General features: G+C 47.7%; 1 protein-coding gene across 2 annotated transcripts in view; it reads right to left on the bottom strand.

Annotated features, from left to right (window-relative positions):
• Nucleotides 1-7,756: 7,756 nt before the first annotated feature.
• Plekha7 (pleckstrin homology domain containing A7) overlaps nt 7,757-15,404 on the bottom strand; it is a 207,582-nt gene continuing 199,934 nt past the window's right edge. Inside the window, exons 25-28 of one of the 2 annotated variants that reach the window (XM_071616367.1) lie at nt 13,291-13,424; nt 12,390-12,532; nt 11,062-11,172; nt 7,757-9,189 (exon numbers count right to left, since the gene is read on the bottom strand). In XM_071616367.1, coding sequence (XP_071472468.1) covers nt 11,072-11,172; nt 12,390-12,532; nt 13,291-13,424 — 378 coding nt within the window. In that variant the 3' untranslated portion in view covers nt 7,757-9,189; nt 11,062-11,071. The remainder of the gene's footprint in view (nt 9,190-11,061; nt 11,173-12,389; nt 12,533-13,290; nt 13,425-15,404) is intronic. The other variant, XM_027942413.2, reaches the window with a different exon arrangement.

The following is a 15,404-nucleotide window of genomic DNA, read 5'->3' as shown; positions in this document are numbered from 1 at the left end:
GAACTAGCATTGATATTTGTGTACCGTCTATGCATACTTTATGTTTTGCTGTAAAAAAAGACTTCACCAAACTGCATACAAACCCACATCCTATCGGCCAAGCACAAAACAGGCTTTGCTGAGGGCCTGGCCTAAGTGCCTGTCACCCAGTGTCTGTTGTGAGGCTCCTTCAGGCAGGAAATCCAGGGTACCTTCCTGTCTGTCTAGCTCCCTTGAACATGCCAGGCACTGGAAGGAAGGGAAAGCCTTGCCATTCCCAGCAGGATTTGGCCCTGAGAGGCTGAGGCCTCTCTCCCTTTGAGAGGTCCAGTCTTCTCTGGTCATGGCAGGAAGCAGAGAGTCTGAGGCCGAGAGGGGTTGGCTGAGGGGACTTGGTGTGAAGAGTCAGGGATAGAGAGCCCTTTTGGAGCAGTCACTGGAGCTCAGCTCTCAGAGACAACCTGCCTGCCTCATGTGGCCTTAGTGAGAAGACACGAAAACCCTCTCTAACTACCCTCCCCTGACTTCAATGAAAGGTCAAGGGAATTTTCCTTCCCTTTAAATGGAACGACTCTTTCTTGGGCGCAGAAAGAATTATTTATCAGGTGTTCACGGCACTCCGCATGCCTTTACAGGGCCCAGCCGTGCTCTGAGGCACAACAGACAACTTTCTTCCTGAAAGCTCGATTTATAGGCCAACTTCAAAGCCCAGGTCCTCAGAGCAGGACAAGAAGCTCCGGTTTGGGGACTGACATCAAAGGGACTGCACAGGTTGATCTGATGTCAGGTGGACAGCCGGGGCTGCAAGGGAAGGCCTCCAAGGACCTGCCTGTCCTTGGCACCTGAGAGTTCAGGGAGGCAGTTTGCCAGTGGCCTGGCTTCCTGAATCCCAGCTTCCAATTCCTAGGCCACTACATAGCTACTGTTGTAGAAAATGGCAGACAGAGGGTGAGGGCAAAGGACTAGGGCAGAGGGAAGAGCAGACACCCAGGAAAAGAAAACAGGGTTTAAAAATGGAAGAACCACCTTGAGCCCTGCTGCTTATAAAGGATCAGACATAGTGAACACTTATTGAGGGCTCCCCAGCAGCTACTGAGCACAAAGATCACCTCACTTTGTCCTCACAGTGGTCCGTGTAATACTATTAGTCTCCTTTTTCAGATGAGGAAACAAGTTTAGGGTGGTCAAGTGAATTGCCCTAGGCCACAGAGTTAAAAGGGGTGGATTTGAATTCCTCAACTCCTGTTTCTACTTACTGCTCAGGGAACCTAGAAAAAAGGAATTAGGGATGTTTTCTGAGGGCTACAGTAGAAGACGCAAAACAGAGCAGAGATAGGCAAAGTCATCTGAAAAAGAGAAGTCTCAGCTAGGCATGGTGGCACATGCCTATTATCCCAGTAACTGAGGAGGTTAACACAGGAGTATCACAAGTTCAAAGCCAGCCTCAGCAATTTAGAGAAGCCCTGAGCAACTTAATGAGACCCTGTCTCAAACCAAAAAAAATAAAAAATAAAAAGGGCTGGGGATGTGGCTCAGTGGTTAAGGGCCCCTGGTTAAATCCCCAATTAAAAAAAAAAGCAAGAGAAGAGAGAGAGGATTATCTATCCCTGGCCAATAGGACTGTACTTCTTCATTCAGACATTCGTTAATGGAACAAATTACTTCTTAACACCTACTTTGTGACAGACATTATTGGGGATAATTGGATGAGATAGTAGATAATCAATGTCCTTGCTCTCATGCAGCTCAATTTCTTATAAGGGAAACAAGCAACAAAGAAATAAAGAATAAAACTGTGATACATGTTAGATGACTATAACTTAATGGTAAACAATAACCAATATGTATATTTTTTGTTAGTACTTCCTTCCTATGGGACCAGGAACCATTATTACCATTTTCTATGTATTAACTTATTGACCTCTAATGACTACTGAGGTAGGTGTCAATATAATGTCCTTACTTTACAGATTAGGAAACTAAGGCATAGAGAGCTGAAGTCATTTGCCCAAGGTCACAGGGCTGGCAAACCAGCATTTGGTTCCAGGTTACCTGGCTCCAGAGTCTGTGCTTGAACCTCTAACTGGCCTGCCTCCTTTATATGGAAGTCTCCCTTAGTATTAAACAGGGCTGGCCAGGCAGGGCCCAGAAGCATGGGCACCAAATCTGTGGGATAGAAGGATCCCTGTAGTAAAGACAGTCCCTCTGGCTGGTGTAGCTCACTGACATCAGGTCTCTCCAAGACTGCCCTGGTCCCAAGACTATCAGGGAATCTTATAGTCCACAGGCCAGAGCTGGTCATATGACTTTAAATAATAATAATGGGGTCAGGCCAGGCACAGTGGTGGCACACACCTATAATCCCAGCAACTCAGGGAGGCTGAGACAGGAGGATTACGAGTTCAAAGCCAGCCTCAGCAAAAATGAGGTGCTAAGCAACTCAGTGAGAGCCTGTCTCTAAATAAATACAAAATAGGGCTGGGGATGTGGCTCGGTGGTCAAGTGTCCCTGAGTTCAATCCCTGGTAAACCCCCCCCAAAAAAAATAATGGGGTCGTAATGTAGAAAATAATATATAGTTATGTTTACCAAAGAGTGTCATTTGATAAATGCGAACCAGCATTATAATTAACCATAATAATCCAGGAAACTATTCTGATCCAATGTTAGCGAGGCTTCAAGTATGAGAGCAAATTTCAGGAAGGGGGAGAATTGCTGGAATGTAACTGTGGATTGTGCATCCCAGGTCCCTCTGCCATCCCCTCCCGCCAAGTGCCAAGTCCAGTGCATCCATTGTGTGCTCACATGTCTTCACTTCAATAGCTCCCCATGGGCTTGCTCCTACTTTCTCTAGGTCTCTGCATTGTCACCCCAGGGCCAGCTCTCCTGGAATAGCAAGAAATGGGGAAGCAGGAGGTAGGCACCACAGCCCACTCATATGCTCCAATCCCTCCTTCCCCCAGCAGTCAGTGAGCATCCGTAGTAGTGGGCACTGAGCGAAGGGCAGCTGCTCCCAGAGCCCACAGGGTGGCAGGTAAGCCAAGTGTAATGAGGCAGACTGCATGGCAGAAATTCTGATTGATGACAGTCACAGAAACCATCCCACTTTGTGAAGCTTGTGCCCTAAGCACCTAAGAATGTGGAGGAAGTGACACTGCCAATTCCAGACTTAACTTTTAAAGGCCTGGCAGCTTTGCTTCCCTGAGATGCCAGCTGAGGTCAAAAGTCCAACTACCAGAAGCCCTTCATGCTTCTTCAGACCAGAAGACCAAGCAGCCACTTGGAGATGGAGACAGAGTGATGCCCAGCCATGCTGGCACACCCAGCCATCCCGCTGTGGGTGGCTCACAGATGAGTAAAGGAGCAAATGTGGACGGACATTCCAGTCCCTGAAGACCTTCCCAGCTTAGCTCAGCCCAGATGGTAGAATCATGAGAAATAATAAACTCTTGTGGTGCTGAACCAACATGTTTTGGGACCTTTGAACACACGACAATAGCTATCTGAAAGAGGGCTGAGTCCTGAGTGAGGAGAGGGACACAGAGGATGCAAGAGCCAGGTAAAGGAACACAAGCAGCCTTGCTTTGAGGCCCAAGAGATTAAAAATGAGGGAGCTAGGGCTTGGTGGAGAGAAGAGTCATCAATACTTCAGGGGTTTGCAGCTTGGGGAGGAGGCTACAAGCCAAGAAGGAACAGCTTTCCTGGAGTTCAGGGGCAGTGGTGAGAGGCCGCCCCAGGGGAGCTCATTCCCGGAGACATCTAAAAGCTGCAAGTGGGGGAACTTAAACTAGTGAGGACTGTTGACAACTTATATGAGGTGTGTCTAGGGACTCTCAGGAGTGATCAATGGAGATACTGGCTAAGGCCCCCATGGTGAGCAGAACTGGGAAAGGCCAAGAAGTTTCAGTTGTTACTGTCATTGGACTTCCTTTGTGCCCACTGGCTAGTGTGGCCTCTAGAAATACAAGTAACAGCAGGAAGGCCTGAAAATGATAGCCAAGAAAATGAATTTCAACATTTATGTGGCTTCCCAGGACAAGGTGGCGGACTCTGGAGAGAGCTGGTGTTTCCACAACTGTGGGCAAAAATGGGCCCAGAGAACCACTGTTTTTTTATTTTTATTTTTTTTTTAGTATAATCCTGTCCTTGTTGTGATCCCCTGGGTCACTGTCTTCTAGAATGGAGATTTGGCAAGGATTTTACTGAAAGGATTTTGCTAAGATGTCCAAACCCTGGGTTCTTTCCATGTAGGACCTGATTTTCCAGCTCCTCCCAGGAACAAATCTGCCTCTGAGCCCAAATTCTGGGTCTAGGAAAGAGGTGCTTTCTAGAGCCTAAAGGCCTCTAGAGACAAGCAGAGACAGGCCATCAAGAAGCCAGAAACTTCAAAAGGAGCCATGGTCTGTTCTGGAGCACAAGGGGGGTAGAATGAGATTCTATAGATAGTTACAGGGCTCTGGGCCAGGATGCCAGGTAGGACCATGGCTACTACCCACACAACTAGCAAAACATCCAATGATATCAAACCAGTTAACAATCGAGACACAGCTCAGAGTGAAGAGGGAAAGCATCTGTGACTGATCAATTTGATCTACCCAGGGCTAAGGGACAGAGGCAAAGTGTGTGTATGACTGCAAACACTTACAGTCACTTCCTGTCTGATGCTGGGTCCTCAGCCAAAGGGGCTCTTTGCCTCCCCGGTTCCTTCTCAGTTCTAAGGCAGAGCAAGAGAGATAGTAAGCAGCTGAGTAGACTTTCACTCATGACACAACCCTCCTTCATCAGGAGTCCCCAGTGAGTGCTTCTTAGCTTCAGCAGCTTAGCCATGCAGCTTCTTCTCCATGGCTAAGCTGTCCCCCTTGTGCTCAGGGAGGTCCCTTTTAGGGTATACATTGCTTCCAAGCCTGGGGTTCAGCCTAAGGCCAAGCTGGTCCATACCCTCTAGCTATAGCCTCAGCCTCCACCCCCAGCCTCCCTGCTCCAGCCTCATCTGCATTTAACATGCCTTGTTGGGCTGTGGCAGAGAATACTCAACAGACTCATATTAAAAATGCCCTTTTAAAATTCAAAAGCTTTGAACTAAAGAAATACCTCAAGAAGTTTTCATGGAAAGTTCAGCTCTGCTGGTTCAATTCACTACACTTAGATGCACCTTTTCAAATAATAGGGAAAAAATGTAACAGGGTCAGACCCAATCAATATGCTTGTTCAAACAGAATTGCGGGGACTGTGATGTGTGCACATTTTGTGCTCTGCCTTTGTACCCTGCCACTCGCTCTGAAGAAAGGTTTCTTTGCTAGGGGAGCAATGAAAGTGGTAGCCTTTTGAGTGGAGGCGGCAAAGCAATGGTGTGTTTACCGCGCTGGGAGGGGCTACCATTTTTCATGTCTTCCCTAGCCTGGTCTCTTTGTTCTTTTCATAACGACATGCAACCCACATTGGCAAAGTCCCTTGCTGAGCTCAGCATCTGACGCCGAGTCTCAAGCAGAGGGCTCCCAGGATTGGCCTGCCATGTCTCAGAAATATGATTTGTGGATTAGACAAATAATTTGCTTCTTTTCCCACCCTTGGTGAGAACACAAAAGGACTTATCATGGAGTACTGCACTGCAGCGGTGGGAAACTCCCAGAGCCCCAAACAGGCTCCCATCAGACTGAGACTGTGTATACCTCTGCCCCTCTCCAAACACTTTCCCTGCCAAAGCTGACCCCCAAAACCTTCAGGCCCCTGGAGAATGTCCCTGAGCAGACAGATGAATCCCTGGCCTTGGACAGTCAATTAAAACAGCCAGGAAAATTCTGGAGAATCCAGCTTACCTGAAGGCAGCCAAGATCTCAGAGGGAGGGGAGGGACCTGTTATAGCTTACACAGCCCCAATCAGACACCAAGGCAAGCAGAATGGACCGCAGGCAAGGAACAAGGACCTTCTTTTCGCATCCACACTAGTCTGGGACATCTACTTCACATGTCTTCAAAATGTATGTACAAGCATAATTATTTAAACAATGTCCCAGACAGGTTGAGAAAATTGGCAGTTCTGGAGATTCAAGTGGGGATTAGGAAAACAAGATTTTATTCCTAACTCCTATTTAAGACTAGATCCTAAAATACTCTTGTTGGTTCATGCTAAAGACACATCCTGGTGCCATCCTGGGTCTGGGTTAAAGGAATTCAAAATTCAACAAGTGGAGCTAGGCATGGTAGCGCACGCCTATAATCCCAGCAACTTGGGAGGCTGAGATAGGAGGATCGCAAGTTCAAAGCCAGCTTCAGCAACTTAGCAAGGCACTTGCAACTCAGTGAGACTCTCTCTCAAAATATTTTAAAAGGGCTAGAATGTGGCTCAGTGGTTAGGCAACCCTAGGTTCAATTCCAGGTACCAACAAATAAAAATAAAAATTCAACACGTGGGTACAGAAGCATATTCATGTCCCTTTGTCAACTGCAATTCCATTGTTTAAAATTTGGCTCAGGCCCTGGGGCTCCCTGTAAGTGAAGCTGGAATTGCTGGGCCACATGGAGTTCCCCGGAGTTGTCCTCACCCTGAAGTATGCCTGGTCAGCCAGTGCTTTCACAGATGGCTTCATCTTACCTCAGGTATCCAGAATCCTCTTGAAGAGTTGAGAAGGGCGAGGCCATGCTACCTCTTACACACATGTAGCTGGGATATACCTTTTATGAACCACGAGTGCTTTCGGCTGAGTCTGAGCTGAAGGCCTGTCACTCTTCTCTGCAGACTGAAATGTGGGCCATGATTCTCACAGAGCAGGCTACACCTCCTTGCTGATGGCGTACTCTGGAAACAGCAGCTATAGAGACTTGCCATGTTCCTTCATACACAGGATTGTATGTGTGAAAGAGAAACAGACCAAGAGTACAAAAACTGTTGACATGTTTTCACTGAGAAAATGTCTACAGATGGCTACCCTGTGAGTTGGGTATTGCCTCCTGTGGGTTTGTGTTTGTTTTTATTTTTGTTGGGAGGCCACTGCACTCAGTAATGGAATTATCCCCCAACCCTATCCCTTTCATCGGTTATGGTGACATCGCCAAGTAATGTTTAAAACTAGAGTATTTTTTTTTTCAAAATTAAAAAATAATCAGTGGTTAAAAAAGCAGCAGTATCCTTTGTCCAGAATGCCTTGGAATCTACTTTTCCCAGTTTAAATAATTAGAAAGTCACCCCAAACCTTGGATTCTCTTCTTGGCAATGTAGAAAAACTGCCATAACAACAATCCTGGAAGTAGACACATCCCTCGACCAAACTGGCCTCTTGCCTTCTGTTTTAAGCATACATCACAAGTCAAAACGAATTAAATACAAATCTAGTTTGCAATGGTCCGTCACTAACCCGCTTTATTGGAAGGAGCCAATGGTATGTGGGTTGGAAGGGGGCCTGTGGTGTCCCCTGTGCTATCTCAGATTGGATTGCAGTCTGCCTGCCAAATCAGCCCCACACGGGAGTCCACAGCCTGGCGGCTCGTAGGCTGGGTGAGGTGGGGGCCACCGGAGAAGCTGCTAAGCCCAGCCAAGGACTGAGACGCCAATCCTCCTTTCCTGAGACTTCCAAAGCCAATCAAATGTCAAGGAACTGTCATCAGGAGAGGATTTTCATAGGTGAACATAAGCAGGGGTGAGAGCTAAGAAATGAGGACTTTCCCAAGAAATGGAAAAAAATCACCACCACCACTTGTGAGAGAACACAGCCAGCAAGAAACAGGAAACATATCAGATTAATATTTTAATCTGTACATCACATTTTTTTTGCAAACCATCACACCTTTATTTAAATTAACTTCTTCTTGCAAAATAGTCATTTCATTTTTTTTCAACAAAATCTTATAAAGGCAAAAATAAAATTTTATTTTGGCAAATGTCATGAAGTTGATACTGGCAGCATATGGAGTTAGTTAAAAATAGATAGCAACTTCTAAATATATTCAAGATTTTTGTTTGTTTTTCTGAGCATAGTTAAATTTTGATCTAAAGTGTGGCTCCACCCAATGGAGGTTTTTGTGTTTGTTTTTTTCCTTTTAAACATCATTTTCTGTATAGAAGATATCATGATATAACTTAAATAAAGGATCATAAACACTGCACCTGGCTTGGTAGCCTCCTCCTCATTTGGGTCTGAAAGTCAAGTCCAAGTCCTGCCATGGTGGCCCCACTGGTGACAGGCCCATTGGAGATGGTGGAGAGCACATTGCTTGTTCTGTTGCTACCAGACCCAAGTCCTAGAGCAGCTGACCTGGGGCTCTCCAGGGCAGGCAGCCAATGTTCCCAACACAGCCTGCCTGAAGGGAAGCATTCAGTCAGGGATTTTCAGACAGATGTCACCTAGTGTGGAGCTTATTGCTACAATACAAAAAAGTTGATTCATCTTACCTTTTCTGTACCTCAAAATGAATGTGTACGTGTGTGCATGTATATATTTTTTTAATAAAGCAAATTGCTTTTCTTCTGAGAAGAGCCCTTTGCTAAGGGAGCCTCCTGGGCAGGTTGGAGAGGACAAAGCTCTTGATCACACTGTTGTCCCTAAACCAAAACCAAGGGCCAAGTTGTAGACTTGGGTTCCCCTTGCATACTGGTGGAGTTTCACCCAGAGCTGGTCATCAGGTCAGGTCAGGTCAGGTCAGGTCAGGTCAAGTCAGGGATGGCTCATCTCTGCAGCCAAGGGGCCCTCTTTTCTCAGACAGCATGCCAACAAGATTAATGCTGGAATCCACTGGAAGCACATTGTCAATCCAACTTTCCCCTGAGTTCATCAGTAGTTGGACTGACCTCTTCTTGCCCTGCCTTTATCCCCACCACCCACACTTACCATCCCAACAGTACCTGAATCTATATGTGCAGCAACAAAATCCTGCATTCTCACCTTTCCAGCCACTCAGCCCTTGAGGTGAACATTATAAAATATATTCTGATTCTAAAATACAGTGTCAGTATTTTACAGTGTATATCAAAAGTGCTTTTTGTTGGTTGTAAAAAGGAGTCTGAATTGAAAAAGTAGTGTGTGTTAGGACTGAGCCCCACAGGGATTGTCCCATGGTTGGTGGACTGCTCCTTCTTCCAGCCAGAACCCTCGCTCAGCTGGGAGGGGTTTCCATGGGGGCAGAAAAGCCGATCTCCTGGGAGAAAGTTGATTCCACTGGGCCCCTGGCTCCAGGCTTTTCCTCTGCACAATGGGTCACGGTTCCATCACTGCCTGGGCTGGCAAAAAAAAAAAAAAAAACATGAGATAATAAGAGGTTGTTGGGATCCCTCCTCATGTCTGGAAAGTAGGCAGTGGGCATGTCTGTGCACACACGACAGAGAATGGCAGACAGGCTTGACAGAGCAGCAGAGCACAGGGCTTAGGCAATGTGGCCGCTGCTGAGGGACCACTGGCTTCTAGGACTCTTTGGCTCTGGGCCTCACCCTGTCTCTGCTTCTAGGAAGTACACCAGACACATGCAGGTCCCTAAACTGGATCTCTGTGCAATAGAGCAAAGGACCTGGGCAAGACTCTGGGGTCCATTTATGGCCCTGCCCTTCATCATTGAATAATTCTGTATAACTCAGCCTCTGTGGGCTGTTTTTCTAATCTAAAAATAGAGGATCATACCACCCTCCAAATGAGGCAGTGAGGGGAAGAAGAATATGGATGTATTATAAAAAGAGCATTCAAGGCCTAACACCCCAGAACCAGGGTGGGTGAAGCCTCTTTCCTATCTCTCTGCCTGTGTGGTATTATCCCTCTCAGATCTCTAGGAGGAAACCACACCCTACCATGCTCCTGGAAGGCCCCTAAAGCATTTACAAAGGACCCAGCTGAAGCTTCTCCCCAGGATTCCTAGTTCTGGGCTTCCTCACCACATCTGAGTGCCAGGCCCAAGAAGGCTGACCTCTTCCTTCCACCCTCAGGCAGACTTGGCCAGGGAACCAAAACCTAGGGAATGCCCAGCTGGAGGACCCCTGCTAAAAACCATATTTCCACCTGTGGCAACACAAGTAGTGTCCCTCACTTCCCTCTCTTCAGACATCTAGAGCTCCTGGGGTGGCCCAGACAAGTCCATGAGTGGTGATGGAGAACAAAGGCTCTGGACTACACCAAAGGGCTTCAAACCCTGAAACTTACAAGCTGCGACTCCTTGGACAAGTCCCTCAAGATCTCTGAGCTTCGTTTTCTCATCTGTAAAATGGGGGTAAATATCTTCACAGGGTTGTTGTGTGGGTCAAAAGAGATGTTTAGCACAATGCCTGGCACATAGTAGGTACTCAACAAGGTTAACTATAACAAATATAAAGGAAAGAGAGGGGAATACTTTGCAAAATGACAGTGAGTGTCAGGGGAGGGACCAGTAAGACCTCTATCTGATCCTTCCCTGTCCAGGTGAGGCAAGAGGCTCTGCAGCAACTGGCACAGGACATGAGCCCACTCAAAACCCACCAGACGTGGGCCTCCTGGTTCCTGGTCCAGGGCTCATTCTCTACCCCATCTGCATCTCACCACAGGGAGGGTGCCAGACCTTCCCCCCAACCCCGACTGGCTGAGAGCCAATTGCATGTGGCTCTGGGCCTCTCTAAGTTGCTAAGTGACTAAAAAGGCAGTCCCAGTCCTTGCTCTGACATCAATGCTGTGTGACATGGAGTGCACCCAGCCTGCTTGTGCACTGGCCTATCTGGCCTTTTTCTAGTCTTGCAGTTCTTCAATTTCTTTGGTTAAAGCCTGAAAGGCCAAGATCTAAACTCTTCTTTTTCCAACCCCCAAGGCTGGCAGCCACGGTCTGTGCTGGTCTTTGGGTTGTCAAGTTGTCCTGAGGAAGGAGAATAAGATGTGTGGAGTGAGATTTCAGGGAGGGAGTGATCCAGGTTGCGGTCTCTATAGTATGGGGGCTACCGAGGACAGGGTATCTAAAAAGCATCAATTCTCCAACCTGCCTACTATCCAGGTGGGTCCCTCCAGCGGCCACTGTGCCAACAGAAGGGAATATCAGCAGGAATCACTGCAATCAGCTCAGCAGGGTAAGGAGTTGGGGGCATGCTTAGCACTAGGAGAGGAGCAGGGAGCAGCGCAGGGGCATGTCAGGCAGGGGCTCTTACTTGGAAGGTGTTAGACAAAGGTGTAGTGGAGTCCGTTGCTTAAGGGGGAGTAAGGTGGCACCGTCCTGGAGGACAAGGGGGCTTTAGGCGGGAGGAGGGCCAGCTGCTGCGCTAGACGGAGCACACATGAATTAAGTGATGTTTTAGACTCATATACTCCTGCAGCACCAGACACCCCCACTTGGCAGGATTGGGTGGCATGGGCCCTGCTGACCCCCACTAATGACCTGGGCCTGGGAGGATCCAATTGGCTTGTGGTTCCTAATAGGTCCTGAGACAGAAGAGGAAGCAAGAGCAAGGAAAAGTGCAGTTCATTACTGAGTTGGAGGTAAAAAAGGCCACCAACTGACCAAGGATGATGGAGCTGGAGTGCCCAGCTGCTGGTGGTAAGGGAGTTGAAGATGGCAGATCCAGAATTAGAGCAAGCACAGCAGAGAGGAGGGGCCTTGGGGTGAGGGTAGTCTCATGGGAAGGAGCTCAGAAGCTGCTGAGAGGAGCGCAAGGTCATTAGGAAGAGGGGTCTGGATGGTTGTCTCCTATGTCCTCAGCTGTAGAGCACCATGCTGACCACCTCTCAGCCTCCTCAGCATGTCTTTGAAGGGAGTGAGGATAGCAGGGATTTCAGGGACTCTACAGGGACAAAGAACAGTTTTTTGCTGAGACTATGAGCCCTCTCTTTGTCACGGGTCACTCCCATGGCCCCCTAAGGTCAAAGCAAAGCTCTACTTCCCACACCAGACTCCCCAGGGTGTCAGTCACCACAGGGCCCTGAAGGCCCCACCCTTCCATTACTAGATCCTATAGCCAGAGTTGGAAAACCTGTAGAGACTTGTGACACCACTTAAGGTTCTATGACCATCCCCACACCATCCCACACCTAGACACACAGAGGTCTCCCACACAGAGGGGAGACATGGGTGGAGGAAGGAGGTGGAAGTCCCCTTTACAAACACATGCACACACCCATGTGCCATGCAAACACACATGGTGATATTTCTTTCCATTTGGCTGTCAGAGCCTCACTTTCCAAGTTCTGCTTTCTGGCACAACATGCTGTGATGGGTAAACAGAGAAGAAGCACCAGAGGCTTTAATGCTCCTTCTTCATGAGGAAACAAACCTTAGCCCTGGCCCCTTGGCTCAGTGGCCTGACAAACCTGAAGTCATACAGCAACACCCTCCCTCCAAGGACAGCACACCCTCTAGTCAGAGTTGGCTCTCAACTGCCAACTTCCACTGACTCCCTGGCTTGGGACAGGCTGTGTTGGGCCCAAGCCCCAAGGAACAGCAGGTGGGAACTGGGTCTTAGAGGCTGGCATCAGGCCTTACCTGCCACCTGCTTACTGCGCTGGGAGGCCTCAGAGGCCAAGGCATAGGAGATGTTGATGATACGCTCCTGCTCTTGCAGCTGCGAGTCCAGGTCGGCCAGGCTGTTGCGGTCCTGGCCTGACGTCGGCTGCAGGTTGCACATGCTGCAGGGGGGCGGAAAGCAGATGATAGTCCCTCACCGTCCTGGGCATCAGCTCAGGAGTGAAGGGTTTTCCTGATCTGGAGGTTCTCAACACTTGGGGAGCATCAGCTACAAACTGTGGACTTTCTCCCAAGACTTAAGAGTACATGCTTCTCCCCAGCAATCCAATGATTATAGGAGGGTCACAGGCGTTAAGTTAAGGGCTCCAGCTGGAGGCGCCTGTTAAATTCAGACACAAAACGGCTAACCTAGCTCTGTGAGGGAAGCTCACATATGACAAGTTTCTAAAGCTATGGAGGCAGAGGAGCCAGAAAAGCCACTTCCTAGGGTTCCAGCCCAACATCCAGGATAGTGGGCAAAGCCTCTGGCACCCTCAGGACAAGGCTGGGGCCTGGTCTACAGGTCTGTGTGAGGAAGCAAGAGCCCAAATGATGGGAGGGCCATCACTAGAGCTAAGCTCCAACTGAGTCCACTTCAATTCCAAACTGGGCTCCATTTCTCACATTTTCTAGGATCACCAGGGACAGATTTGGGAATGAGGGTTCCTGTTGTATTTTAGGACTTTCCAGTTGATTTAGGTGAGATTTCTCACTGATCTGAGGACCTGTCTGCCCCCTCCAATGAGTGGAGCTCACCTTAGACAGACATTGACAAAACATGCACCCCAGCCAACCTGGCCCTGGTCTCCTCACATATGAGATGCCATGTGGGGCCAATACTAGTGGGATATCAAGACTAGTAAGACAAGTAAGAGCTGACCTTGACCGGGCGAGGATGTTGCGAATCTTCTCAGCTTTCCGATACCGTGCCTGCAACTCCTCCAGGCTAGGTGGCTCTTCAGGATCCAGCTCCACGTAACGCTCAGGGATAGAGACCTTCTCTGGTTTGGATAGCTGGGGAGAGGACCAGGAGGTAAGGTGGAAGGGAAGGCTAAGATGTTTTGGCTTGGGACCTGCTTTCCCCACTGTCCCACCATGAGGAAGTCCACAGAGATGAAGTAACTTGCTGAAATCATAAAATGAGTCAATTGTGGATCAGGATTTGAACCTGGTTTGACACCAAAGCCAGCTATACCAGACAATCACTTATGGTGGGGTTGATAACGTACCAACTTATCAACCTCCTCTAAGCTAAGGAAAGAGAAAGGCAAGGCCAAACGCCCATTGAAAGCTTTTAAGAGAAAAATGATAATCCTTAGGACTGCCCTCAAGGCCCTAGTGATCTGGCCCCTGTGACTTCTCCAGCCACACTGACCCAGCAGTTCCTTAAGGGCCACTCCAACAGTGGGGCCTTTCTTCCTGCTCTTCGCCTGACTGGGATGCTCCTCTTTTGCTTCACTGACTCTCATCCTTCAACCCCACCCCAATCCCTTCCCCAGTCCTTCTTCTAACCTCCATTACTCTCATTTTCTGTTTATCACTGTCTCTCACTGTCTAATGCAGGGACTGGCACTCAAGTAGTCCTTCATCAAATCCTCTTTGAATGGATGATGGGACAGATGGATGAATGGATGGATGGAGAGATGGATGTAAGAAAGTGATAGTGGTTTCTGTTCTACAAAAGTTCTTCTGATCTAGATAGGAGGCAGCTATACTGTATCTGCTGCTTTCCAGGAAGGAAATAGACCTACCCCCAACCCTCAAAGTATTTCATTCACCCAGTGATCAACTCAATTTGGTAAAATAATGCTCAGGATTAAGAACACTAAAGGCAAATTTTGCAGGCCCTTATTAAAATGGGGTTGATTGAAGCTCCCCTAAAACAAGTTAAATCTGATCCTAGGACAAATCTAATTTTAGATTTATGGAGGAAAAAGAAAATAAAAATGGAATATCATTGGTTCAGCACACTTAAAATGGAGTCAGGAGGCCACTGTTAATCAGATCTCAGATTTGTCTGCAACAGATCCTTTGAACTGAGCTGCAAACATGCCCACCTAGAGGTGAGCTTATCTTTGAAATACTATCGGCTGATGACATTCTGTACAACAGATCCCTCCCCACAAACTATCCAGACTCAGACTGCATCCAATCCCTTTCTTACAAGAAAAGCTTAATTTTTGTCAGCAACAATCATAATTCCTAACCCCCCTTGTGGTTTAATGCTACAAATGTAACCATCATTTTATAAAACCTCAGAACACACTTTCAAGAATGCTTGAATCTTGTTTTCCTGGACTGCAGTTCTAATTAGCCCCAAAGTAGTTTTTTTTTGGTTCTCAACTTGGCTGATTTTATTCACGGCCAACAGATTTAAACTCATGTAGCCCTTGCATTTTGCTGAAAGATGGCACGAAATAAGCTCTTCTCTGTTATTTCCAATGAGGACAGATCTAGAGGAAGGAAGTAGATTACATTGTAGCAGGAGGAATTTGGGTTAGAGATAAGGAAGGATTTTTTTTCCCTGGGCTGACCGGCAAATTAGGACGCTATAGTGCACATGTGTACTGCCAAGACAGCACGTGGAGGCTTCTTTGTGAATCTGAGAAAGTAAAGATCTTTGGTATTTCAGCAGCCAAAAAGAAAAGGTCAAGGGGCAGATGACCAAGTTTTGTTAATCCCTGAAATTCCAGCTGACCCCCAGAACCCAGTAACTCCATAAGCACCTATTTGCCCACATAAAGCTCCTTTGTTCTCAAAGCCCCCATGAGTGCCTAACCAGTCAAGTCAGGTAGATCCTACTGGCAAAATCAGCTTGTGAGTGGTCTGGCCATGCCTCTTAAAAATAGGAGGAAGGTACCTGGAGGCATAGCTCCCCTTTGGCACTCATTCTCAGACCAGACAAACCTGTGGGGGATGTTTATTAAAACCAAATCCATCCGTCATGTGGTGAGAACACTTCCCCTCATGCAGTTTCAGGGCAGGCCAAGTCTT

Source organism: Marmota flaviventris, chromosome 9 (assembly GCF_047511675.1).
Source record: "Marmota flaviventris isolate mMarFla1 chromosome 9, mMarFla1.hap1, whole genome shotgun sequence".
NCBI lineage: Eukaryota > Metazoa > Chordata > Mammalia > Rodentia > Sciuridae > Marmota > Marmota flaviventris.
The sequence above is the reverse complement of the archived record's forward strand: the minus strand, read 5'-3'. Positions and strand labels throughout refer to the sequence as shown.